Source organism: Syngnathus leptorhynchus, chromosome 10 (assembly GCF_054491065.1).
Source record: "Syngnathus leptorhynchus isolate UIUO chromosome 10, UIUO_Slep, whole genome shotgun sequence".
NCBI classification, from domain to species: domain Eukaryota; kingdom Metazoa; phylum Chordata; class Actinopteri; order Syngnathiformes; family Syngnathidae; genus Syngnathus; species Syngnathus leptorhynchus.
In genome coordinates, this window is record NC_141204.1 from 921,102 (window position 1) to 948,915 (window position 27,814).

A 27,814-nucleotide genomic window follows, 5' to 3' on the forward strand; every position below is an offset into this window, starting at 1 on the left:
TTCAATTATGAAATTTGGAAGATCTGATTTCCTTCAAGGGCTGAAAAGATCGCTGAAAGCTTGCCGGGAAGCACTTGGGTGTGACACAGTACTCGGAGAAAGCAATGTCATTTGAGAGGTGGGATTTGTCAAAAGAGAAACCATTGGGCTTGTTGGGCTCTTCTCTTCCATGTGCTTGTCATACGTGACAAGTCGCTCTACGTCGTTTCCATTCAATGTCCAGCCGTCAGCGGAGTTGAACAACCACAACTTCCGGTTTTACGTTTCAACATAAAATATCTTTAGGAAGGTTCTGCAGTAATTACGACCAATTATCAGTCGTGTAACGCCGCATCGTTCAGACGAAAAAACATGCATTCTCATGATATATTAATCCAAACTTTCACCCGTATTACTTCTCTGTGGTATTAGGAGATTTGCTTTTTAAATTTTTATCAAATGTAATCAATATTAACTCACATGGCAATGTTAATGCGATGACAAATCCCCACGTTGGGTATACTAATCCAACATGTTTTTGAAATACGTGATATTATTCTTCAAACTGAATTGATTAACTTCCGATGTGGTAACTTCGTGTAGCTTGACTCACCTCTCACTCGGAGCCCGAGAGGCTCGAGTAAAGTCCGTGCGGTTTCCTTCTCACGGACTACGGAAGACGATCGAGACCGATTGACAAGCCGACCGTGCCCGTGGAACGAACACATTTGCACGACACCGCCGTTGCTTGCTTCTCTTAAGGAAAAAAAAAAAAAAAAAAGACTTTAACTCGCTCTGCACATGCATCACTCTGACCAAATAATATTAGTAACCCGGGCGGTATGCAGCAAGAAAAAACAACAACAACCAAATAAACAACGGGTTCGGTTTGCGTGAAATGTGTGCGCATTTCTTCCTGTTTAGCGTTTAGTCTCCCACTGAGGTGTAGTTTCTCTTCAAGAGGCGAGGAATGCTATCTGAGCATCAATGTTTCACTGGGGAAAGTGGAAGAAGAGGATGGGAGCCAATAGTTCTTCAAAGAGACCCGTTTTTGACGAAAAGGAAGATGGTAAGTGATGACAAAGTGCAAATAACACTCCTTTCGGAGTTTTGAGCCATTGTGCATGCTTTTCAATCTTTTGTTTACATCGTCTGTCATTAGAATTAGCTTTAGAGCTTGCTGCAGCCTACAGAGTTGACCAAGTTTCAGCGCACCCATTGTTTTGTCTTCATATAACATTGTTCTATTTTCCTTTCAGTACCTGCGATGAAAAGTGTTGCATAGCACCCACTAAACCAGTACCCGTAAAATGTCCAAAATGTCAATTGCATCCATAAGGCAAGATTAATGTCATGCATGGAAGTCATGTTCATTCATGATGGCTTGTCAGATGTCTCTCTGAAGTCCACTGCTGAATCTTGATGATAAAGTACAGAGCTTCGGTGGTCAAGGGAGTTCGAGGGACAACTTGAGTAAATGAGGTCATTTCACCGCAGGGATATGGTTATGTTGCTTCCAGTAGTCCACAGCTTCCATGACTGCAAGGAATAACCAATTTGAGCATCTTTTTTGCTCCTCATGTAAGGCGATATCCAGAAGAAATGTTTTTACACTCCTGACAGTTGTGAAAGTTTCAAAAAAAAGTGTCCTGAAATGTGAAGAAAAAAAAAAACCTGCAGACAGCGCCATGTATCTAAATTATCTTTTTCTGAAGTTGAGTCATTGGCGAACAACTGCAGTCCCTGCAATAATCTGGTCAAATCTCATTTTCGAAGAAGCTTGTGATAAAGGGGGGCAGTACTGCCACATATTAAAAAATGACACGAGATCATTGTTAAATTTCAGCCATTCAAGTGAAGTTCACTTCTGGACGTTCAAAGTGAACCATAATAGAAGTCACTATTGACTTATTTTTACAAATAAAGGAGTCAGTGATAAACAAGAAGAAGCAGATTTTTGTTTGTGTGTGTCTTTTTGCATGTCATCATTGTTCCTATTCATTTACTATTGAGTTATTGTTGCTGTGGTCATACAATTTTGCTCCAATTGCTGGATGGGGCATGAAAGAGGTTGCAATTATTTCTCTCAGTCTAAATTTGCCCTTCATAGGTTGAGTTATATATCATCACCCTGAGATGACACCACAAATCACTGTTTTTGAACAGATTATTTTCAATGGCCTCAAGTCATGTGTGTGCGCGCGCGTGTGTGTGCGCGCGTGTGTGTGCGCGCATGTGTGCGCATGTGCGCGCGTGCGTGCGTGCGCGCAGTTTCGAGGCCAACAATCAGTCTTTGGCAGAGGTGTGTCTCTTGAGTGCTCTTTCTAATTCATTTGCTTTAATTACAAAGCATTGAAAGTTATTTACCCTCCTTGAAAAGTTTACAAGTGAGGATTGTGCAGTTTGTGAAGCAGCAGATTGTCTTTCATCAAAGGTTGTTGATGCTGTCTTGTGTGGCTGCCAGCGTTTTCGTCTCATGAAGAGCATGTGCTCTACAAAAATGAAAACTGTGTGTTCTCTACTACTCTGTAGTGTGCAATAAATATAAGGGCTAATAGTTATACAAACACAATGAAGTGGACAAGGTCAACTCATTCTGAAAATTCTCCAGGGAAATGCAAGTTTATGCTTTTATTTGACATTATTTGACATCTATTTTATTCAGTTCTAAGAATGACTGCTAACAAAGTAGTACCAAAGCTGGAACAGGAGGTTTCTTTTTGCACCACAATACTGTTGTGTACTTTTGAGGCTCCTCGCTCAAGCCAAAGGCAAATTTCCACTTATGTGGACAATAAGCATGCCTCCATTCTTGTTTTGCGCACTTGTGCGCGTGCGCGTCTGCCTGAATGTCTAAGTGTGCGTGACTGCTCTTCCCGTCAAGGATAAGTGTATGAGGCAATGAAAGCAGATTTTGTTGAGGATAAAGATAGCTGCAGAGAGATGGCTGATTACTTGCACTGAATGCCCAGACACCCACTTGCTTTCATCTGTGTTACAAACTCCCAGTTTCACCGCTTTTATTGGACTGCCTGCAGCTACTGGCCTCTTACAAAAAAAAAAAACAAGCCATCAGCATTGGTCGGAGCCGTCGGAGCGCAATATGTGAGGAATACAATCAGAATTATCACATCTAAATTAAATAAATAAAACAACAAACAAACAAACAAACAAACAGTTGTAGCATGCTTACAAAAGTGAACACGATCAAATGTCAAGGAAAATGGAAGCCTTGAAGTTGGAAAAATGTAGTTGGGCAATTTGGGTTGAAGAATGTTGACATTTGACATTTTTGGCTGAAATGTTGCTCAGAGACATCCATTGTTGAAAGGCCATAACCTTTTCTCTGTGGAAAATTGTAAAAACCTAAACATGACTGAAAATGAAAATCAGAAAAGATCTCATGAACTTGTAGCAAGTAGGAAATACATCTTTTATTGTCATGGGAAATAGCACTCCTGAGAAAATGCATTAAGTGCATTAGTTGGAGAAACAATGGCATGTCAACTTTTCATAATTTATCGCCACTCTGTGTTCTTAACGTAAACTTACAATTTAAAGGTTGAATCACAATCCAAAAAAATGAAAAGCAGCCCGGCTTGATGCATCATTTCAATTCAAAATATTTGGTCATTTTCTCCACCAATTTGAACACTTCCCAAGGGTCTTAATAACATAGCTGTCACTCCAGGGATTAACAATTTTCGCACACTACGATCACCAAATGGCAGAAAGTATATTCCAAAGCGAGGCTTTTCTTGCCGACACCGCTATTTTACAATTCTCCCGCCACCATCGGCGAACCATCTGCTGGGCTGGCTTTTACTTCCCATATTGCTTCTTTTGGGCTATCCCCAATCTATTCCCACTGCTGCAATTTCAGTACTACTGTAGGTTCATGATAAAAAAAAAATTAAAAAGAAGAGATGGAGCAGTCGTGAGAATTCCTGTGGAGGAACCTGAATTGAACCGTTGGGATATATTTGGCTGCAAATAGAGAACAATGACTAAATCAGCAAGAGTGACACAACATGCTTGAGATGTTGGTCCTATTCATTAGGTACGCTCTTTTATATGTGGAGCTAGTCCAACGTAAAACAGGATCGCCCTCAGAGACCAATTATACTTTTCACACATTATTATTTATTTTTTTCTCCTTCTGCATCATTTTTATGTCACGGTTAATGCAGCTTGCCTAGAATGATAATTTTCTCGCGTATTTGTATGTCTCAACTAAAAATACAACAATATTCATATATTAGTGATTTTTTTTTTCTTTTTACACATTTGCAAGACTATGTGCTTTGTAGGCCACATTGAATGTCTTCATTTGACTTGTTCAGGCTTTGTTGCAGAATTTCGAAGATGACATAATAAGCCAGTCTGATTTGTCCCCAATGGGCCTGAGGTTTGTTTTTGTTTTTTTCTGACAATGATGGAGGATAAACGCATGCGTCCGCTTCTTACACCCACTCCAGAGTCAAGAAGTGAATAAGAATGCTTTCACTTAACATTTGTTTTCAGCACAATAGAGGAGGAATGCCAACATAATGTGCTTCCACTTGTTTGAAACGTTACAATACTTCAATTTGGTTTTATTATTTTGGAAAGGAACTTTATATTTGAATGAATCACTGGCAGCAAAGTAGGAGCCTTTCTCTTTGAAAGTGGCTCTCCATATAAAATGAGGTTGCAAGAAGGTGAGTGTGCTCTTCACATCACTGTTGGAGGACAAGGCAGAGCGACCAGTCTCAGGCTCCGTCTCCCTCCCTTCCTCCCTCCCTCCCTCCATCCTTGGCCTTTTGTTTGAGTTCACTTGTGTTGCACTTGCCTAGGGCTTTGCTTTGGAGTTTTCACGATTTGATTATATCATGTAAATCAGCGTGTACTTCTACACAAAATGCAATAAGAGTGTTGCTTTAAGAGCAATGTTTACATGCTGTAATTCACTAATCACATTTGCCTCCTACCCAAAGCATATCTTGCTAACCCCGGGCCTCCAATTTGATTATTGAAGACAACTAATAATCCTTTATTCGATCATGTGGCCTATGAAAAGCTCCAGTCCTTTTCGTGCTGGCCTGCTTCTCTTCACGTGGTGTTCTACCTTTGCTGAAAATGTTGTTAGTTTTTCCCTGACGCAGCCCTCGTCTGAATCTCCTCATTCTGGTCCAATTATCATTTGAGAGCCATTACTGAGACGGTTGCATCTCATTGATAACGAGCTATGTAGCGCTGATGAATATTTATGAGCACCGTTTAGAGAGCCCGGTGACTACGCTACAGCGGTGATCAAAGAAAACAAAAAATGATGGTGGCAGCTCCGTGGTAATAGTCATTTAAGTCAACCCAGTCATCAAAAGTGGCTTTCGGCGGGAACGTTGTGCTTCAATTTATGCAATTGTTTTTGGTAGAGTATATTTAAGCCACAGTTCCACTGAAGATTTGTTTTATTTTGAAATATTCTCACTTTTTTCCATTCAAATGAAGTCTCGCATAAGAAGCATCTCAGAAACGGAGCTTGCCTATCAATGAAGCCACAATATCTTTCATCACTATTCAGCCCAGTATTCCAAGGATGCATTCAAGATCAAACATCAGCGGAAGGTCACAGAACTCTTTTTTTTTTTTTGGAGCACCTTTGAAGGGGCAGGAAAATCCCTGCAGTGAATGAAATTTCAAAGTTGACATGTTGGTGATACGCATCCAACGTTGACTCTCAGCTCTGCTGAACATGGCTAGCAGCGGCAATCAAATCTGAAGTTAGTTTTGTGTTTGCGTTGATCCTTGCTGCTACTCCTGACATTCAGTGTGGGTGTCTGCCGAATCTTGAAATCCCTCCAAAACTTTATTCTAACAAGGCCGTGAGTCAAATGTGGATTTTCAAAAGGCAGAACAGGAAGGTATCGATTCCAGGAGGAGGTAAGATCACGTTCCACGGGACTATACAGTTCAGTCACAGGCCTCACATGAGCTTCCGTAAGCGTCTTTATGCGGCCGGCATTCCTCCAAGATTGGCACATCAGAGACACAACAGGCAAGCTAAGATTTCTTTCTTTCAGAGGGCACCCTCGCAAGCGGCTTATTGCCAAGAAGGTGCATGCTTGGACGCGGCTGAGACACAATTCCGGATATTTAGATCATTAAGACTGCGGGATGCCTCGACCAGTATCAAAAATGTATGTCAAACATTAATTTTTTTCTTTCATCCATGACTAAGGCTTTTGAAGAAATGCTCAGTTTCAACTTTTATTTTTGTAATTGCCTCACTGAAAACGTCAAATGCAGAAAGACTCACTGTACTGTAGTTAAAATGGACCTCGGATATACAGAAGCGGTACGACAGCGGTACTTTTAATCCTAATGGGATTGCCCACACATGAAAGATATCAGGTTGCCCCCATTAGACCGTGCTTTGGCCCTTTCGCAGTCCTCGCCTCGCTTGAGTCGGAGCTCGGCTCAGTACTTGGGTAGCAGCTGACAGGGGAACTGTATACCTCCTCCACTTTATTGATCATGTAAGGATCCTCTTTTTTTTTTTTTGCACTAAGTAGCTTCCTTAGGGTGAAACTGGAGGCCACATAATGGACAATACGATGTGGGTAGAAATTGAATTGATAGAATACTTTTGCTTTGTGAATGCTACGTATTTCCTTAACGCAAACCTTGTGGATCCACATTTGTTGATTCCGATTCTATTTTTCCTGAAATGTCCACCATGACACGGGCTGGTCGCCAGGAGCAGCTCCTCCCTCCACAGGAGCCAATCTCCCAGCGCGGACGGCGACGGGTGCCCACTCAGCATATCACCCTGGTGTGTCAGCAGCTTCCTAAAGCAACAGGGGAAGATGTTGTTCTTTCACAATCTCTTTGATAGATGAAATCCTGTTACGCTGCATGCTGCAGGGACTGCTCAGTCTTTTGGAAAGCGTCTAGCCCAACCTGGGAAAACAAATCATGTTTCCCATAGTTTTAAAGATGAGTTTTCTTGCGGCTGAGATATTATCTATAATTTATATTGATAATATCTATTTTTTTCATGATCTGTAAGTCCTTTTTCAGCTAAGTCCTATCCTATTTTTATCCTTTATGGAGAGTACACACTATCATTTATTTTGATTTTTTTGTGAGTCTGTTTACTTGACTTGATTAGCATTCTCTGGTGAGAGACATCAATTATAAAGGCAATTTGTAGTATATGCATGATTGAAAGTCATTTCCATAAACACTTGAAGGATATATGACTGAAGGTGACTGAAGCTGATGTGTGCGTGCATACGTGTTCTTTGGGGACTCTGTTGATTGTCTTTTTATGAACGGGTGGGTGCTCTCGGTCTGTTCTTTCATCCCTTTCAGCTATCCTCAAGGCAGTGTGTTTGTTGAACTTTCCACAATATTAAATGATGTGTCACTGCTCAATTGCGAATGATCCAAAGTACAAACACATGTTTATTAACATTTTATCCATCCAGCTGTAACAGGGACTTTGACATTCTTGCTAATGTGTTTCTTGCTCTGTATTGTGACAAATTTAAAATTGATACAATGCCTTTTTTTTTTGCAGTGAATTTTGACCACTTTCAGATCTTGCGGGCAATCGGGAAGGGCAGCTTTGGAAAGGTAAGCTTTTGAAGTACTGCTGCACGTATATTGTGGACGCTTGATTTGCAATAGCGGTCGGTGGCTAGCGCAGTCCTTTTCTCTGCCAAGGAGTCAGACAACTTCTGATTGCATTGGACTTCCCATTACATTAAGCTTACAAGATGTATTATTTTCTGACTTTGAAAGACTAATTAATAAAAGTCACTTAGAGGAGAGTCCATTTGCTTTTCAGCCCATGCCAGCAAACCTGCTGGGAGTTTTGACCCATATCTACGTTTAATTACAGAGCAGTACGATACTGTCTGCTTGTGCTCAATAAAGCAACTCGGCTCCCGCGTGTGTGTGTGTGTGAGTGAGGGAGGGAGAGCTGAGTTGTCGGAGCAGTTGGTTTTGTGCATTTTGATGGTCACGCGTCACATCGGTGTTCAAAAAAACTGTGCGAGTATTAAGAAGTAAAACCCGGCCGGGGGAGACGTGATGCTCTGTGTGTGTGCGCGTCAACACAATTGGGCTCGAGAGATGATCGTAGTTTATCTTCATTTTGAATCCTAAATATGCTGGCAAATATTTGTTAAGCTTTTCAGTCTCTGCATGTTTTTGCAAATTCATTCGGTTTTGCTCCTCTCTAAACAAAATATGTCTGTCTTTTGTGGAAAGTCATTCCCAATGCTGAATACATTACCATGCAAAATTATGTTAATGTGATGTATTCCTTTGTTCCACCAAGCTGCTGTCACTTTCCTTCTGACACCGAGCGGAGAGACCCGAGCGGGGTCTTCCAAACCTGTAGAAATCATAAGATATGATTTGTGTGGTCCGCTGCTTGAGTTAAAAGCAGCAGCATCAGCGCAGAAAAGGACATGTTCCTCCCACAGTCAAAAAATCAATACGTTTTAGTGAGTAAAGACGCTGAAAAGAAAAGAAGCATTTGTGGAAATGTCAAATGAGTCTCATTTCTCATTTCATTTAAGCAGCGCCATATCTCAGCTTGCTCATCTCAACAGAACAAAGCAAAGCAAAAAAGAATCAAGCTTAACAAAAAGTAGGACATAAATATAACTATCGCCTTGTATTTACTTTCCAAGTCCATTGTTTTTCTCACAATTTCAAGTGAGTTTTTCTTCCACATTCATTGCTTCCTACCTATCCTCCTCTCTCATCCTTTGTATCTTTACTTGGGCAAGAAATGATTAGTAGGTTGCTGCGATTCTAGCCACAGGAGCGGAGGTTGGACGCCACATACACACGCCTGCCTGCCTGCCTGCCTGCCTGCCTGCCTTCTATGTGGCCATGCAGCACCACTGAAAAGATAATTGCCTGCCCCGCCATCTTCTACCTTTCCCCCCCCCCCCATGTGTTGTCAGCCCCCTCAGTACTTGGAGACAGCTTTCACATCCACAGGGCTCATTAAGGCCTTCAGATGAAGCACTCGGGGGGAGTAAAAACACCCAGACGTGACAGTCATTGACACTGACAAGAGTTTAGTGACAGCTCCTTGATACCGAGAGAAAAGAAACACACAGAGGTTGATGCATTAAGACAAGGACGGTCAGTAGCGCTGCCAAAAGCTCAGCTGGTGGATACTTCCCAATCCCGCCGATACACTCACTCACTCACTCACTCACTCACTCACTCACTCACTCACTCACTCACTCACTCACTCACTCACTCACTCACTCACTCACTCACTCACTCACTCACTCACTCACTCACTCACTCACTCACTCAGCAGCAGTAGTAAGTGCTCATTAGGACCTAGTGTGAAGTCGATGTTTAATAAGTGAGAGTGGAGAGACAAAGTGAGACCCAGAGAAGCTGCAACACCTCGTCATGTCGGAAGACACCAGTTCCTTTGGAAAGGTCAGAAGATGATTAAGCCATTGTTAGATTTTTATTTATTTTTTTTTTCCATTTTGCTCTCCAAGCCTCCAGGCAGGTCACTTGATGCCTTTAAAAAAAAAAAGGACACGAGGAAAACTTTGTAATTGGAATCAGAAATGTGGGGGGGAAAGCCAATCAAATGTTTCAAACTTTGAGGGATCACCGTACTGCTCACTGGCAATATTTGTCCTAACATCAATCCACAAACGTAATTGGAGAATGATGGATGTCGTCTCTCACGGTGCAGTATATTTCACACTGTGTTATAGCGCTGAGCAGAACAAATGCCGGCCGGCAATGCCTTTGAGGGAAGTCATTCAATCATTTCTCCATTATTAGACACAAAAGTAGTACTTTGTAACTCAAACCTATTGTGATAATACCGGGCTTCTTTCCCGAATGTTCTGCTCCCGCATGAAGCTTTCAAAGCGCCAATATACCACTAAAAAGTCATTTTCTGATCCTCGCTAGATATACAGATGTGATGATGGGTAATTTAAAATGGCTTTGCAATGTCACACTCCTTCCTATATTGCTTCTCGCTATTGAATTGATTGTTATTGCAGATAAATCTGCCAGAAATGATTGCGATGAATATTATGGAAATTTGCTACCAACCCGAACTGAGGAGTTTATGGGCATTTCCAGCTTAGGAAAGTTGGATTTGTAAAAAAAAAATGTAATAAAACGATTTATTTTGAAATAACATATATATATATATATTTTTTTTAAGGTAAAGCTATTCCCTGTCTATAGCCATTTTTTTTCTTTATGATTTTTAAATGCACAGGATTTGTTGAATTGCTAGCACACTTTGGATGACTCGTGATTTTAGGAAGGAACCTGCTGCGATGAGTGTGATTCTCCTTTCTTCATGCTAATTAGGAATAAATGCCCGAAGACAAAGAAAAAGTTACTGTCATGCTCCAGCGATCAAAACTATTAAATGTGACTAATGAAGCTTTTATGATGTCAAATTGAATATATTCTTTGAGGAGAGCGATGAGACAGACATTGTTGGCTCCCGAGTGAAATCAATTTGTTTTTGTGTGCTGGTGCTCGTGGCTGTCTATCTGGCCACCTCGAAAAAGCTATTTGGGAGAGTTAAACAGGTGCTCTGTGCAGCTGCTGGTCAAAGATTACAGACAACAATGTGACAGCATCTCACTCCGCGCCAGCACTGAGCTCAACAAAGCCTCACACTACACTTATTGATTGAACAAAAACAATCAAGCCATTTTCATTTGATGATGCATCAGCTGCAGCAGCGCTAAACCACCTGGACTGCAACTTCCTGTTTGTAAACACAGCTGCTGAAAACACATTTTCAGTATTCCCCTTCTACTATGTCCCTTGCGTTTATGAAGGTGGGAAAACTAGTCAACAGCAACTTAACCGCTGTTAGTATCAAATTGGAACTTTAGAGTCAACTCTTGCTGAATGAGCGAAGAACTGCGGCAAGACTTCACCGAGAATTGCTCCAATGTGTTTTTCATACTGTTTCCAGTTCAGGTGAAAATGTCTCCATTTATATGCAAATAGCTTTGAGGACATTGAAGTGGCATATTTCTGGACTACTGATTTTGCCTTCTCCACAATAAGGCACTTTAATGCACTGGATTTCTTCTAGTCTCTATGAATATATGAATAAATCCTTTTGAACTTTTACCATTTTACTGCGCTGACCAAATCTTAATGATTCTAGGCAGGAAAGCGCTATGGGTACACGCTTGATAGGTTCGGACCTAATAACGATCCTTGACCGTAATCCCGTTAATAAGAAGACGGACCGCGGATCAAATTGAATTGATTTGCCCAAACCTTGATTTTCCTCCCAAGTGCATTTCATTTTGTTTTGAGCCAGTGAAACATGGAATATGGTTGAAACATAAATAGTTTATTGCTTATGTTTTAAGATTTGTTTTTGTCTCTTCAACATTTGCTTTGCAAGAGTTTAAAGGGTGTATTTAGACTCCCCCCTAGCACGGTGAAGTGCAGATGGCCTTGCTTTGGGCAAAGAGAAACTGGGTCCGTGATGAGCCAGATGATCAGGGTTGGCCTGGAGCTATGTATTGTAATGGTGATTGTTGTCCAAAGGAAAAAAAAACAACAAATGTCAATAAACTGATAGGCCATGTTCACAATGCAGGTCTTAATACTGGTTTTGGGATTTTTCTGTGTGTGATTGTTCACGCGACATATGCAACGCAACCTCGATCCATCTGGCGTGTGAACAAACATATGCATCCCCAAAGTGACTCGTATGCGCTGAAGAAGCCATGATGTCACTCGCTACGTAGAGGAAGTCAACCCTATAGTGATCAAATCCTGTGTTACGTTATTGCGCTTGAAATTGCTGACTTCCTAATTCCTTTCCATTTTTCTCTCTATTCTGTCACCAGGTATGCATCGTGCAAAAGAGGGACACAGAGAAGATGTACGCCATGAAGTACATGAACAAACAACAATGTATCGAAAGAGATGAGGTCCGAAACGTCTTTAGAGAGCTTGAGATTCTACAGGAAATTGAACATATTTTTTTAGTCAATCTCTGGTGACTATCTTCTGTTTTTACCCTTTTCATGTGGAATGCAATGCTTTGTCTTTTGCCTGCGTGCATGTCTAGCCAAAAGATACTCATGGGCGGGGATGCATGTTTGGTTCAAACCTGAAATACGTTCTTTGTGGATAGAATGCACCTGCAAAAACTTGATTTGGCACTAGAAGGGGAAAAAAAAAAACTTTTGCAAATGCTTTACAAATATCACAATGATTAACTTTGATCATTTACACTAAATATTTTGGACTCATGCAAATACATTTGGTAATAAGTGTGCTGCGAATTGACCTCACTTCTCCCTGGAGTTGGATAAGTCAATGAACGGCGGCGGCGGCTTTCATTATTCAACGCTCATCTCCGAGCGGGACACGTTTCTAAATGTAATTGGGGACCTGGCACGGCATTCATGGCATATTGCACAAAGCACTTAACTCTCTTGTAATTGCGAGCATGATATTGCGTGCATCCATCAGCAAGGAGATTTTGTCTCTCACACATCATAATATGCAGTTAGTGACAAAGCATTTTAGTCGAATTGTGAATGCTTGTAGCCACCTTAAGGAGACCGGGCCATTTTAATCAGTGTACGTACAGTATGAGCTTTTTTTTAGAGTTCAATTCCCACCACGAGTGTTTGGCTGCCATGCCAAAGCCCTCCCGTGTTCTAGTTTGCCATGCGCATACAATCCTACCTACAGAATTTGGAGCAGCTGACAATCTGACACTTTTTTTCTCATTTAGTATCCATAATGGTGACAAGCATGTATTAACCATGACTCCTAAAGTTGACAATGGCGTTAGCTCCTTGTGAACAATGTTTACGTGATTGCTGGGGGTGTCAATGCGCTCAAATTAGCTTTTCATTTTCTTGGACTCTTGCTTGTTTTTCACACTTTGCGCTCCGTTTCGGCATGTAAAAGCAAAAATCTGGCCGCCGAGTGATGGGCAAATCCAGCCCACTCGTGAAAATTGGACGACTGCCCAAACGAGAGGAACCAAATGATGTTTGGAGAGTGGCAAAAAAACGTCCCCTTCAAGGTAGCGCCATCAAACAGAAGTGCTGTCTTGAGCTCAGCGGTATTTGTCAGATGTTCAGACGCACCACTGCTGCGCGATGGAGTCGGAGCACAGCTGTATTTTGTTGACGTTCAAAATGTTGGCAGGTAACAACCAGGTGTTTTATTCCAAGGTTATCTTACTTCCATGAGAGATCATTGACTTATTAAGATGCTCCGTTACCTGCATTGCATTGAATCGACTCCTTTTTGTTTCGTCACGACTGGAGATGTTAGGAATTCCCCCGAAAAACGCTATAGATCTGACACATCCCGTGTTCACGGGCTTACTTACCTCTTTGGCGTTGCAATTTCTATTGCTTAGCAATTTTGAATGCATATGCAATAGAGCCGCCGGGGAATCGGGGAACTCGCTCGTCTCAAAAGCAAACATGTGAGAAGCTCCAGCCTTGATATGGTTTTAGATGTGCTTTTCTTGAGACTGTGCCAGGAGAGAGCCAAATACACATCTGCAGGAACATACCAGCCAGCTGTCACAGGAAATCATGATTCCTACAGAAGAGTGCTGGGCTGGTATTTTGCTTCTCGGATATACAGACTGGATTTCCTCCATGGTTGACCCACGCGCAGTTCATTCTAATATCCTGTTGGGTTCTGTAGCTGCGGAGGCAAATGATTCAAAGGATACCTTGTGAATCCCATCAGCTGCCTTAAGCAGAGCTGATGTTGACTTTACAACAAACACACTGTCAGACCCTCACACGGCGGAGTTAACTGGATTACCTTGGAGGGGTGACTATTGAATATTATGTACTACACGTGTCAGATCTTTCCAAGGATTAGAACATGACTGACTGACTTCTTTCTTTCTTTCTTTCTTTCTTTCTTTCTTTCTTTCTTTCTTTCTTTCTTTCTTTCTTTCTTTCTTTCTTTCTTTCTTTCTTTCTTTCTTTCTTTCTTTCTTTCTTTCTTTCTTTCCTTCTCTCACGTGTTTCAGAGTTTAGAGGTCACCTTATGGTTTGTTATTGGAAAAGAGCATTTTGCCTTGAGCACGACAGCAAATAGCTCATACAGCATTGTCCGTTTTCCCTACAGAATCATTGGCCAAAGTATGTGGCCTTTGCTTGGTCGAACCACTGATAGAGCGTCTAGAGTGAGTGTGATGTGCAGAAGGATGGTGTTTTTCCCCTTGTTTATTCCCCCCTTCATCACGATCCAATTGCACAAGAGGAGTGTAGTGGATAAATGCGCTGCGTCCTGCTCACACTCCATTAAGAATATTGATTTCAGGCATGGGTGAAACAAGTCCTTTCTGCAATTGTGGAACAAAGTAACCCTTTATAGCCTCAGTCAGATTTCATAACAAGCTGACACGCCTGCCTGAAAACTGGCACGTAACGTTAAAACTTACATGAGCGGTTTCAGGCGACACGTCGCTGCTACTTTTCGACAACCGCTGTATACAAATGGGAAAAAGTAGGGCACCTGCCGGTGGACACGCGTTGTTTTGTTTTCAGGCTTTGAAAGCAGGAAGAGTTCTCAGTCAAATCCTCTGAGCTACCTGCAAGCCCATTCAGTCACTTCCAATTAGCCTATGGTCAATTTTATGTAGGCCGCCCTAACTTTGCAGACAGGCAACGGGATAGCAAATTGTCATTTTTCTTCTTCTCTTCCTCGTTCCCTGCCTCCCCGTGCTCATTTGTCACCGTGGCCTGATTATTTCAGCCCTTTCCTCGGTCGCCTTCTTGCCAGAACCTTCGTCAGTGTGACTAAAGCAGGCCGGTCCCCTTTCCAAGTGTTCCAAGCTCTTGCTGCTTTTGAACAGATCTCCGACCTCAGATTGCTGCCTTGACTGAGTTTGATTCAGGTTCGTCACTTTCTTTGCAATGTGGGGTGTTAGTGGCAGAGCAGTGGAAGCTATCTTGTCAAGTGGCTCCTGTGAGTTAGATAGTGCCCATGAGGTGATAAATAGGTGACAGTGAGCCATCGTGCATCCTGGGGCCAGCCATCTGCCATGACAGTGAAGATGATCTTTGCATCTTTGCTTCTGTATCACCCACCGGCCGGCCATTTATTTGCAGTAGGAAATGACATTTTGAATTATTTAATAGCAACACAAAGCAGAACAACCCATTATCGGTCCTATCATATGAAAGTCAAGAACAAGTCAAAGGCTGCTTGAAATGGGTTGTTTTTTTTTATCCCCTCTTTCTTTGGAGCAAGGGCATGTGCACTTTGTCTTTGGATTCATTTTCACTCGCATCCATTTCTCAAAGTTGAAGGGTTTGGAAAATGATATCTTGAGTTTGTTTGGATCCGGTTTGTTCAGCCATGTGCTTAATGGATTGGTCAGTTTATGGAGCAGAAATCATGACGTGAAGCATTTGAAATCCCCAGCCTCTCTCTGAAAGCCTGTGTTTTAATTTGATGTGCACGGTTAAGTAAGCCTGATTAACCAACGTGTCAACTTTGGAGCAAAAGCACTTTCCAATGAAGTCACATTAAGCAAAGATGGGCTGCATTGTCAATTTAACCTCGACTTCATTGAAAAGTGGCAAAATGACTTTGGTGGTGCGTTTTATCCACAAATCCCAACAAAGTCCTGTTTCAATGCACATCTTGAATTCCGTCATTTTGGGCGGGTGTAAACAAATCCATTGAAGCCAGTGACGCATGTTTTCTGTAATTGCATGGAGTGCGTCTTTGCTTTTTGTGTACAGCTTGAAAAAATACATTGGTGACTTGTGTCCATCCGTAAACCCCACCCAGGTACTCGTTCCAGGATGAGGAGGACATGTTTATGGTGGTGGATCTCCTGCTCGGAGGAGACCTCCGTTACCATTTGCAGCAGAGCGTCCCGTTCAGTGAGGATGCCGTTAAACTTTACCTCTGCGAGATGACACTTGCGCTCGACTACCTGCAAAACCAGCACATCATCCACAGGTACTACAGAGTTAAGCTCTTCTCATTCATGTGAATTGATGCTAGCGTCACAGATGGCAGCCAGGAAGAATGTGTTGACAGGAATGAAAAGGGCGATAACGTTCAAAACAACTGCTGGCAAACCGAGGTGGGCAGGCATGGAGTGAAACTAATCCCAGCTTTAAGCCACCCATCGAGGTGGAGAACATGGAGCCTGCCTGGGATTGAATTTTGTGGCTACATTTCATATCGTGTCTGGATGTGGCAGTTTCAAATTGTTTGAGGGAAACTTTAGCTCAGGGATAGATAAAACTGTTTTTCTCAACTGACTGTATCTATCTTCTGCTGTTGTGTTTATTTTGGTTTTAGATGATATCAACAGTATCCGCGTTTGCACCAATCTGTAACTGTCTGAACGGATAACCCCAAGGATTTAGCGTCATATTGTTCACTCGTAATTCATAGGCAGTATGGAATTCCTTTTCATTGAAAGATCCCCTATATGTTCCATTTCCAGATCATTTAGTTGGATGCGGTATCCACGGCGGGCATGCAGTCTGCAGCCTTTGTTTTTCAAATGTGCTGAGAACACCGTTAATTGTTATCTGGTGAAAGAGCTAGTTCCCCCCTCCCCCTGCAGACCCAGATTTAGAACCACGGGAGGTAGAAAAAGAGTTAGATTGGAGCTCATTGGAGCTGCGGTGTACCATCTGACAACAGTGCGCTTGTGTGGATCCATCTGCAAGGGAAGCTTTTAAGCCCGATATATACATTGAAAGAAAAATGTGTATATTTATTTACTGTTGAGCTTCTTCCCTTTGCTACACATTAGGTGGCACATTGAGCCGAAAAGTCCTTTTGCCTTTTTTGTCACAGTCTGCTCTCGCAGCCCTAATCCAAACCACAGCCACCGCGAGCTTCTCCGTTTTGTTCCACCCTACAAGTTTTTGACAGGAGAATACCGTACAATTATTTTACTGCACTAGCTGAGGGAAGAAGGTCTCTGGTCTCCTAGCAACAGTCAGCTGCTGCTGCTGCTGCTGCTGCTGCTATGCCCAAGGAGGCAAAATTTCTTCTTTTGGTGAAGAAGGCAAAGGGATGAGTCCCTCTTGTGTAGTCTCCATCAGGATTTTAATGCAGCAACGGCTTGTCTCATCTGATTTCTTCTCACTAAAGGCATTTTTGGTTAACAATGAAGAAATCCTGAGTTTTTTTTTTTTTTTTTATCATGCTGCAAGGGTTATTAGTGTATCTGAACTTGAGAAGTTCTCCTATGAATATGCATGTATGCCCCTTCAGCCTGCAAGATCATAGTAGCTTCCCTTCCATTTTTTGGGGGGGTGGGGGGAGCATTTTAACATTTGGGTCTTGGAACATTGGGAGTAATGGCTCCACAAACGTTTGTGTTATGCAAAGTAGTGTGTATAATATAATTAGTTTGGCATCCAACAGCACATGAATCATTTGGTTTGCCTGGGAACTGCTGAAATATGAGGCATGCTTGACTAATATTGAGCCACGTGCTAACAAATCAGCAGCAGTCTCCGTGGGGTCTTCTGGTGCATTCTTATTAATGAAGGATGAAAACATCATGTGATGGTCATGCTCACACATGCACACTTGCAAAATGTATTTCACACTTAATGTCCATAGATGTTGAATCAACTCCCACAGGTTTTCATATACTATATTTCCAATTAATCCCAGTGCTCCCTATTTACTCCCTAGGCTATGAAAAATGACATGACTGACATGTTCTGAATGAAGTCATGATTATGTTGTGTTTGTGTTCCTTTAGAGACGTCAAACCAGACAACATTCTTTTGGATGAGCAAGGTAAGGATTTGTTGAGTGGGAACTGACCGCACCATGGGAGGATGTCTAATTATGTTCTCCTTTTGTCCTTTTGCTCATCTAAATAATTCATGAATGATTCTAAAAGAGTGAGTATTGTCTGATTATTTCCTTTCAGGCCATGCTCATCTGACAGACTTCAACATAGCCACAATAATAAAGGATGGAGAGCGAGCAACGGCCTTAGCTGGAACCAAGCCGTACATGGGTAACCCTTCAGCTTTTTTTGCATACTGTCTGGTGAAACATGGACCACCGTCAGAATTTAGGCCTTTGAATTTGCTACCTCTTTATTCTTCAGCTTTCAAAAACATGTTGGATGCTTTCAACTTCATGAGACAGTTGAGGGGAGGTTCTTTTTCTCTTCTAGCATGATTGCACATAAAGCTCCTTCAATTCCTTGATTTGGTTTTGGAAGCACTTCAGAGCCCCGACCTTCGAACTTACAAATATTTTTCATTGTGGAGATCTGACAATGCAAGCATTCCGATTGGCACATCCAAACTGTTGGATCGACGCTCAAATAATCCGTGTGTGACAAAGATGATGTCGTCGCTCTGTGTGACTCGAAGCTGCAGAAAAAGGCCTCCAAATGGGATGTCTGCTGATTTCATCATGGCTTCAGAAACACTTGAAATGTGAACTATCTGTACACCGTGTTCCCTCCCCTCTCAGCTCCGGAGATCTTTCAGTCTTTCATGAATGGAGGGATGGGCTATGCATTTGAAGTGGACTGGTGGTCATTAGGTGTGACCATTTTCGAAGTTCTACGGGGATGGGTAAGGCGTGAAACTCAAACTCTCAACTTTTTCACAACCGAAATCAGTTTTAAGCACATTTCTATGACATGCTTCATATCCCTACTTGTTAGATTTCACACTTGATGGTTATGCATCTAGATACAAAGTATTTTTCTCCTAAATGCTTCTTTCATCTTTCATCTTTCTTTCCTTCCTCTCTTCCAGAGGCCCTATGACATTCATGCCAGTAACTCACTGGAGTCTTTAATCCAGCTCTTCAGCACAGTCAGTGTCCAGTACAGCCCGGCCTGGCCCAAAAACCTGGTTTCTCTTTTGAGGAAGGTGAGTGGGGGACATCAGATGCTGTTTGTTAGTTGTCTTACAGATTGATTTGCCCTACATGACGTCATTTCACCACATTCAAATTTATAGGAGGTAGCTCATGTATTTCATTTGAAGGTAGTCAGTGACAGTGCACTTGCCTGACTTCAATAAAATAGAAAGATTCTAAACATAAGCCTCTATTTTTTTTTTTAAGACGTTATGGATTATGTCACTCTCTTGAAAATCCACGACTAACACAGCCATATTACACCTACAAATAATATTTCTTATTTCTAACCATCTAACTTGGTTTTCTTTTGATTGAGTATATTTTTGATGGTTTTAATTTTCTACAGGCCTCCCTGTCATAAACAGGGTAATTGTAAGACATTCAGTTTTGTAAAATCGAAACATAATGAAATCAAAATCAATTCAAGGGCCAGCTGAAAGGAAGAGCAGAGCAAAACAGACAGATAAAAGGGTTACATCAGAGGTCACATCGTGCTCGGGTGGGAGGTCGATGGGAAATGGCTTGGCTACAGATGGAGGGAGGGGGAAAGATGAGCGGAGAGACCCTCACGACTACGAGGCTAGAAATCTCTCGTGGAGGCACAGGGACTAACTGTGGATATTGTGCACTATTTTATTTGTTTTCAACTCTTTAACTTGATAATGAAGCTCCAAATATGCTTCAATCTGTTCAATACTTACTGAATCAAGAATACTTGTTATTTTTCCTTCTTTTACTTGAGCTCCATTCTATCATTAAGATAAGAGATTGATATTATTTGGCACTCCTGGTGTGCACATTCTGGACCAAGAGCTGGACTTTTCCACTCGGCTGCTAATCGATACGTCTATGAAACTGCACAATACTGAAATGTACAAGGGGCCAAAAAAATCACACGCGTGTTATCGTCCGAGCCAACGAATGGCACGCACTGTGAACTACCCCCCAATATTCAGGGAGAACGGTATCAGCTAATGAAAACTGCTTGGAATAACACTGCCCTCTATCCGTGTCAAACCCAAGGCCCGGGGGCCAGATCCGGCTTGCCATTTCATTTTATGTGGCCATGAGCTTTCTCAAATCTGTACCAAAATTTAAATTTGAAATCATGAGTGATAAATAATAATCTCGACATTTTTTCTTCCCTTCCGACCGAAACTTCTGTCTCTAGCAAAAGTGATTTGAGTGTGTGTGTGTGTTTTGTGTCCACCAGCTACTTACAGTGAACCCTGAGCATCGTTTCTCCAGCCTGTCTGACATGCAGACTTCTCCCTACCTCGCTGACATCAACTGGGACGCCATTTATGAAAAGAAAACAGACGCTGGATTCGTTCCAAACGTTAGTCTCCAGCAACCCGACGTGCACACGCACTCGGGCGATACTTTCATGAAAAAATCAAAACGGATTAAATCTCTTCTTTGGATTCCTCCTATGGTCATACAGAAAGGTCGTCTCCACTGCGATCCCACTTTTGAGCTGGAGGAGATGATTTTGGAATCTCGTCCCCTTCACAAGAAGAAGAAAAGACTGGCAAAGAACCGCTCTAGGGACAACAGCAAAGATTCACAATCTGTAAGTCCAATGATGTCAATTAAGACGATTATTTCACCAGTTTTCTTCGTGCAACTTTGCAAACTTCAATAAATTACACCAATTTTGATGATTAAATCCCCAAGTAAGTTTAAGAGCGATATTTATCTCCTCCTTGGTCACGTCCTGCCTGATTAAAACAAATTGAAATTTAGCAAGTGAGTGGAATTCTTTACCACATTCCCCCAATTTCCAGATGTTCACCTTATTTGTAAGGAAACTGCATTAAATGATGCAGAGCTGTTGCCATGCCCTCAAGAGCTTTCAGAAATGCAAAACATCCAATTTTGAAGAAGACAATTGATGGCTTATTGTGATAATGAACCTGATCTCACAGGTGACATCATCACGTGATGCAAATTGACATTGACGTTTATTTATGCCACTAATGCACAAACAATCCATGTGGGGTTTTTTTTTTCTGTGTGTGCAGGAGAATGACTATCTACAGGAGTGCCTTGAAGCAGTGCAGCAAGAGTTCATGATTTTCAACCGAGAGAAGTAAGCCAACAGCCAATTGAGACTGCCTTGACTTAACACGATGCAAGTGACACAATCCTGATTATTTGTTGCCAAGTGACAGAATATGGATATAGCTCAAAATGAAAGCCTCAGATTGCAATCAGGCCTCTTCAAAATGGAGATAAAAATGGCGAATAAAAACAACAGCAAGAAGCAGAGACACAAAAATACCATGATTGCCAACTACAGCCATTGTAATTATGTCAAGGTTCCTTGCATTTAAGTGCATATCACGGTTCATTCATATTGTTGTTACTTGACCATCTTGACACTTTTTGACACCGTCAATTAGCTGTTCTGCTTAGCGGCGGTTGAAGCTATTGCATCGCTCCACATGCATGTTAAGGGTAAGTAAGAAACCATTAAATGGATGAGTAGCTAGATAAAGGCGTGTGGAGGGGGAAAGAAAAAAAAAAAAGCAATTTATTTTCACGCTTGACTCACTGAAGCAAAGAGGAGCATCCGCTCCACAATCATAATGGCAGCACCTGTCTGTTCATCAACCTGTGTTTTTCCGTGCCGACAAGGTCTTTGCGCTACCAAGTGACAGTCTACGTACATATTTAGAGTTTAGGCCGCCGTACTCCAAACTAATATTTCATCTCATGCAAATTGTAGGATTTGAGAAATGACACATTTGAACCTAACTGGGTGATTCTTCATGAATCCCATTTCTAACATCATATCACACAAGTGCTCTCATTAAACTTTCAACATTGTCTCTTCCATTCTCCAAAATCTATATTCGCTTCTGGGAACTAAAAATAATCGTGTCAAATATGAATCCCACTTGATCATTTGAAGTGTGCGGACTCCGTTTTCTAGGTTGAAAAAGCGTCAAGAAGAGGCGCACGGCGGCGGCGAGGCCGGGGGAGACGCCGAGGCCGGCGGCGCCGACGCCGAGGCCGGCGGCGCCGACGACGACGCGGCCAATCCCGAAGCGGAACCCGAGCCCGAATCCTCTTCCAAACTGAGCATGTGTGGCTCGGTGTGCTCGTCCCCCGGCAGCTGCTAGCGCATCAGCTCTCTACGCACGATCCAGGATGAAGAAGGTCTCTCTCTTAGTGCCATGCCCATCGATATTTTCTCCTTTGCAGTTGCCAGGAGGGGAGGAAGCGCACAGCGGGACTGACTCACTGTTGGACCCAATTAGTTTCACCCCCGCCCGCTAAGGCAAGAACGAAGCAGATTGTCCACCTCCTCGTCGGCCCTCCACTATGCTCCGACTTCTATGCAACGTTGCACTTCATTCATTCAGAGCATCGCACGCGAGGGATGATGACATCCTGCCTTGCCTGAGCAATTGCTCTCTGTGATATTTTGGTGGCTTTGCTGGTTTTGGTCCAGATGCATTTTCCTGCCTCCTATTCAAAATGAGCCTAGGATGTCTGAATTATTCAACACGCACAGGCAGTTTTACAGTTTTAGCTTGTCTCTGCTTCACTCCTCCTCTCAGCCTCTCTCTCTTATGTCATGAATGGCCTAATTCAGAGCAATTGTATTTTTCATGTCCTTCTATTGCCACACCTTCCTAAAATCATTGCAACAGTGTCAAAGGAAATAGAATTGACATTGTTGCGTGGCTCAATTCAGACGTCGTAAGGTACATTTAAGATTTGCAATTAGCTGTCGGTTGTTCAAATTCTTTTCACAATCAACTCCAGTATTGCCATAATGATAGTTGTACATTTCAGTTGAAAGGTACGGGAAAACGTAGCAATGATCCACTTGAAAGCCCGTTCCAAACTGAAAACCATGTAAATAGCGCAAATTGTAGGTAACAAATAAAAATCACCACAGTTTTATGTGGCGCTGCAAAGTCAACATATTTCAAGTCAACTAAAGAAGGAAGCTTGTGGAGTCAATCCTTCGCATTGCTTCATTCTGCTCTTGGCTCCAAGTGTGCAGGCACATCTTGTAGGCAACATAGGCCAAAGCTTTTCTACCATTTGCATAACCATTTCTAAGCAACTATGTGAATGAATGTGTTTTTCTTCTTTCTGTAAAACAAACAAACAAACGAACAAGCGGTCAGTATTGGGGTCATAAGGGAACTTAATGAATCTTCTGGCCTGCGTGGCGTCATCTGGCTAAATGACATAAAACAGTACTTTTCGATATCTTTCAGTCCAACACGATCCATCGCACCATGTGAACGATTTCCATTTTATAACTAATCCGACTCATGATATTTCACGACAATGTAAGGATGCATGACTGAATGTATTCAAAGAAATGTTTACTGTAATACGTTACACCATGCAAGGAGCAAACCAGAGCGTACTTCTGTCTTACTTGGCCACCAAAAAAAGCAAAACATTCAAGTTTTGTAATCCTTTGATGGACCCATAATATATGAAATCTTTGGATCTTTGAATTTCGAGGTTGGACTCAAATAGTGTCTCTTTAAAATACTGACTGTACTCACGGTTTACTTAAAATGAATGAATGAGACATAAAACGTAGCATCCCCCAAGTCTGTCATATTCTGTCTATTTTTCCCCCCTTTATTTTTGTTTTTTGCATGTGGAGTACAGTATAAGCCTGATTTTGCCAAAGCCTGGAGCTTGAGCTTTCACGGCTGATTTGTGCATGCACAAGCTATCGATAATAGCATACCTCAATTTTCACACCATTGTTGACTCGGCGTGCAACTGGCCTGCCTCTTTTCTGACATTTAACTGTATTGAATTGGGTGTTATATGGATGGCATGGTATTAATTTCATGTATCAATTAGCATTTGGGATCCTGTTAGTTGTCTTGATAGTTTTCATGTTCATACGGCAATGAGAATGTTCTGGTGTATTTTTTTCTCCCCTACAGTTGATGACTTGTCATTACGGTGAATACAATTGGACAGTAAACGTTTGTTTCCAAGTTGTATGAAATGAAAGAAACCAAAGCGCTTAACGCAAATCCACTTGCATTGCATTTATGTTCTGGACTCACCTGCAATGAAAAAATGTTTGTATAGTTTGGGGTCTACCGTGCGCTTTGAACAAATTGAAATACATTGTGAATGCATTTGAACATCAAGAAGGGGGAAAATACTGTACAGTATTGAAAAGTGCTGTCAATACCTCGAGAGGGCAGTCATGTTTGTAGTTCCATAGCCAGGTACGTTGAGTGTCAATTCTCAACTCCTTGCCTTGAGTTCTTCCAAGTATTAACCAACAAGCATCCTTCATAAAACATATCAAGGAGGTTTATTTTCTCCTCTTCCTCTCCAAAATCCGATGCCATCTCAAAAGTATTCTATCCGAGAACGAGCCTTGTTACCAGCAGCCCGTCCGAGCCGAAACTCCAGTGATATTGCTTCATACACGGAACATATTGCTTGAATTGTAATATATTTCTTTTCAACACACTACAGTATTTATATTTAGGAAAAAAAAAATGGAAACCCGACAGTACTACACATAAACGGTAGACTTCTCAAAGTGTGCCATCTGAATGGTTTCAAGTTGTTATTCTACATATTAAGAAGGGGTTCCAAAAAAAGAAGAAAATGGGCATATTTGGGCAAATTGAAACAGTGGACACACCATTTCAAATACAATCTGTATGCATTACGCTGTATGGCTAAATGAAGAACTGTTTTGACGATTGTAGCTTTCAATGCCGGCTTGGTTTTTTCTCTTTCTTTCGATAGCGGTGATCATTCCCAGATGGACATTGCTTGCTCACTTTACTGGCGTGTTCCTCAAGTCGTAGTTTGGATGCTCTTTGGTGTTTTTAAAGCGCTCTGTGCTTGTTTTTGAGCAGCAAAGCATGTCTCCTAATCAGCAGTGGTCCAGTGGATGCCCTGAAGGAATGCAAAAGTCTCGATGTTTGAACTGTCCGTTACACTTTGAAGGTGGCTGCCCTGTTCCCATTCAATTCAGACGATGCAATTTATGTTTCTCCTTTCTTCCATATGATCCTACAACCCGTGGGGTTTTTATGAGGGGATTTGATGAGAAAACCTTGTTCTGCAAACTGCTTTTGTGTTCTACTTCAACTGCTTTCATAAAGAAATAAAACTCCTTCCCAGAAGGTGTCATTGGGCTGGCTGTTTTTGTCTTGTGAAGGAATTTGTTGACAAGTCGAGCACTGGCGAGTCAGTCAACTCATAATATCATATGCAATACTGCAAAATCCCTCTCGTTTAGGAGTTAACGTTCACCGGGGCTTCCAGAATGTCCACAGGTGTTCCTGTATTGTCCAGTCGGGGGCGCCACTTAGGATCTTCGATGGCCTCCAGGAGAGCTGCCAGCTCAACTTCCAACTTGTCTACAGTGTCCTCCACTTTCTGCAAAATACAGACGGTATGTTTGTGTCCTTCCAGACTAAATAATACATTAATAAGCTGTAGTATGAATAATGGAATCATCAGTCATGAATTATACAATACTTTGATTTGTATGAATAATACAGTCGCCCAAAGCAGTTACTAAGGGAAGGTCAGATGAAGTATACGACTTCTTGATGAGTTTTTGAGATTGGCTGTAACAAATCACCTTCTCCACTTCATCCAAGCGATTATGACGACTGGCGTGTTCTTGACACGCACCGGAAGACACGGCTCGAGGAGACCGCTCGGCATCCACCTCTGAAAATGCACACGTGAGTCAAGTCACACTGGAAAGCAGACGCAAAACTCACAGAAACGGATCACAAAATGTTCAAAATCTTCGGAGAAGTCAAAGAAATTAAAGGCTTGCATCCGTCGAGTCCTGAATGAGCAAAGCAGCCCCACCCAGGCCAACATCAATTGGAGTTTTGTCTTATCCGTCCATGTCATATTGTCCAAAAAGTCCATTTTCAATTTGCTGCTTCTCAATAGAGTCAACAAAATACAAATATGCAATGGTCGTTTCTTTTTTGTCTGGATGAATGCTTCATTGCGGGTTGGATGAAACTCGGGCGCCCCGCTGTTGCCAAACTGCCTTTTGTGATATTGAACGTCCAGGCACTGAGAATTACTCTGGTCTCCATCATTACACTGCCTGCCTGCCTGCTGTGGCCCACCAGACAAGAGAGACTGAAAAACGGAGACACTCACTTATTGCTCACTTGTGATTTCCTATTCACGTCCAACTGGAAGTGGACCGAGAGGAAGGAGGCCAACGTATTGAGATTGCTTTCCAAAAAACAAGCCCAAAACATGCTTTTCCTGAAATAGAGGCCTCACGTTTCTTATGCTCATTGTCATTATTTTCACCTTCAATTCATCGAATCATTTCTAAAACATAAGTTACAGTGACAGACAGTGGCACAAATGAGATCAGGAGGTACAATTAGATGTGAGCTTATCAAAGTAGACGCTTTTTGCTGGGCCTCCAATTGGCTCTGAAAAACCAACAGCACCCCTTCCCCTAACCACAGCTGTGTTTTTACATCAGCGTGTTTGTAGGATCAGCGTGCACACATGCAATTTGGAAGTGAGGGGAAAAAAAGCCACTGAGAGCAACATGCTGGTATTCAAAATGAACTCCTCACCCACTGAGTGAAAATTCGCACTTTGCTGCAAAGTAGCTGACTAGTTATGTAGCCTCAGCTAACTGTTTCCAAAGATGCATTCATTCCTGTTTGCGTTGGCCGACGTTCGCTGAAGAGCTGCACACAAAGACTGTCTGTCTACAAGAAAGGCAAACGGACGTGGTGATGTAACGTAGTGACCGCGCCAGAAGACAAAGGTCAATGAGCTTGAGTGCGTATGTCACGTTCCTGCCTGCAAGCGCAGGCTGAATTCAATCACAATTTGGTGCAAAAGAAGCCACCGGGTTTTCTTTATCCCACCGACCATTCTTGCCGTGTGAAGTCATCGGAATGCACGCGCAAAGGGCGTCAAGTACTTTCCCATTGAATTGTGCTTTACGCAAACAAAGCGACGACATCTGATCAGAACTAAATGTTGTCTTTGAGCTACAGCTGCAATGAATTACAACCACATGTGCCTCCACCGACATGGTGCAGTTGAGCTAAAAGTAAAAGTCACAAATGTCACACCGATGTGTCGAAATCTCAAGCTCTGCTCCTTTTTCTTACCTGCCACGGTGTAGCCAATCAAGAGGATGATGAGTCCAATTGTGAAGGTGAAGGGGTGGACCATGGTGTCTTTTACAAAGAGCAAGGTGAGCAATTAGTTTGGACTCCTCTATCCCACTTTGCTGTTTCCTCTGGAATGGTTGCGCCCAGATTCTTAATGAAAACATGGAATGCAGAGCAGAAAGCTGCGTTTCTGGGAAGGGGTGGGATGTTTGGACTGGGGAGGGAGGGGAGAGACATCTCAGTCACACCAATAGACTTCCAATGAATTCAGAGTTGATCAAGCCACACTGTTTGTTTGGTGGTGGCTTTTAATTGGACTTCATTTCTAGAATCGATCAAATCAAGAGAACACAATGTTTAGGCCGCTGCTGTTTTTCTCCAAACTTCTCTCTTTCCAGCAGGAGCGCTGTGAAATCCAATCAATTGGGCAGCCAAAAATGTCCTCTATAAGTATGTAATGGTATCGATTGGTTCCTTTTAGCGAGCCCGACTTGGCTTCCTCCGTTCTGCCTCCCTCCCACTCATGCACAACCTGGTTGCAGTCAGCATGGTTATCTTCTTTAAGCCAGACTGTCTTCATCCTCATGTTCTGCTCACTTGTCTGCCCTCTTAAGCGGATCTACAGGTTAAGTAGCAGAAACTGAAAAGTGGAGGAAAAGTGAGAGTGTGACACGAGTCAGGCTGGGATGTAGCAATGCAAAGAAAATTCAAGGAAATATGCACGCAAAGAGAGAAGGTGATGGCACCTGGTTGAGCTCATGTGTCATGTGACACACTGC

The 27,814-nt window shown here is 42.3% G+C and overlaps 1 protein-coding gene and 1 long non-coding RNA gene across 2 annotated transcripts; one reads left to right on the plus strand and one right to left on the minus strand.

Annotated features, from left to right (window-relative positions):
• The first annotated feature begins 613 nt into the window (after nucleotides 1-613).
• On the plus strand, nucleotides 614-24,547 carry stk32c (serine/threonine kinase 32C). Its single transcript, XM_085922641.1, has 12 exons — nucleotides 614-1,048; nucleotides 7,544-7,599; nucleotides 11,865-12,016; nucleotides 15,808-15,981; nucleotides 17,759-17,796; nucleotides 17,933-18,022; nucleotides 18,490-18,593; nucleotides 18,780-18,896; nucleotides 20,102-20,227; nucleotides 20,333-20,461; nucleotides 20,913-20,980; nucleotides 21,827-24,547. The coding sequence occupies exons 1-12, from the start codon at nucleotides 967-969 to the stop codon at nucleotides 22,014-22,016; spliced, it is 1,326 nt and encodes a 441-aa protein (XP_085778767.1). The 5' UTR covers nucleotides 614-966; the 3' UTR covers nucleotides 22,017-24,547.
• Nucleotides 24,391-27,175, minus strand: LOC147049776 (uncharacterized). Its single transcript, XR_015067454.1, has 3 exons — nucleotides 27,033-27,175; nucleotides 25,502-25,593; nucleotides 24,391-25,293 (listed from the first exon to the last, which is right to left on the minus strand). It is a non-coding gene; the product is annotated as an uncharacterized LOC147049776 (long non-coding RNA).
• Between the last annotated feature and the right edge of the window lie 639 nt (nucleotides 27,176-27,814).

Coding starts and splice junctions, on each gene's coding strand:
- stk32c (XM_085922641.1), top strand. CDS start 967: ATGTTTCACTGGGGAAAGTGGAAGAAGAGGATGGGAGCCAATAGTTCT. Junction 20,228..20,332: donor ACGCTGGATTCGTTCCAAAC/GTTAGTCTCCAG, acceptor ATGGTCATACAG/AAAGGTCGTCTCCACTGCGA. Junction 20,462..20,912: donor ACAGCAAAGATTCACAATCT/GTAAGTCCAATG, acceptor CTGTGTGTGCAG/GAGAATGACTATCTACAGGA.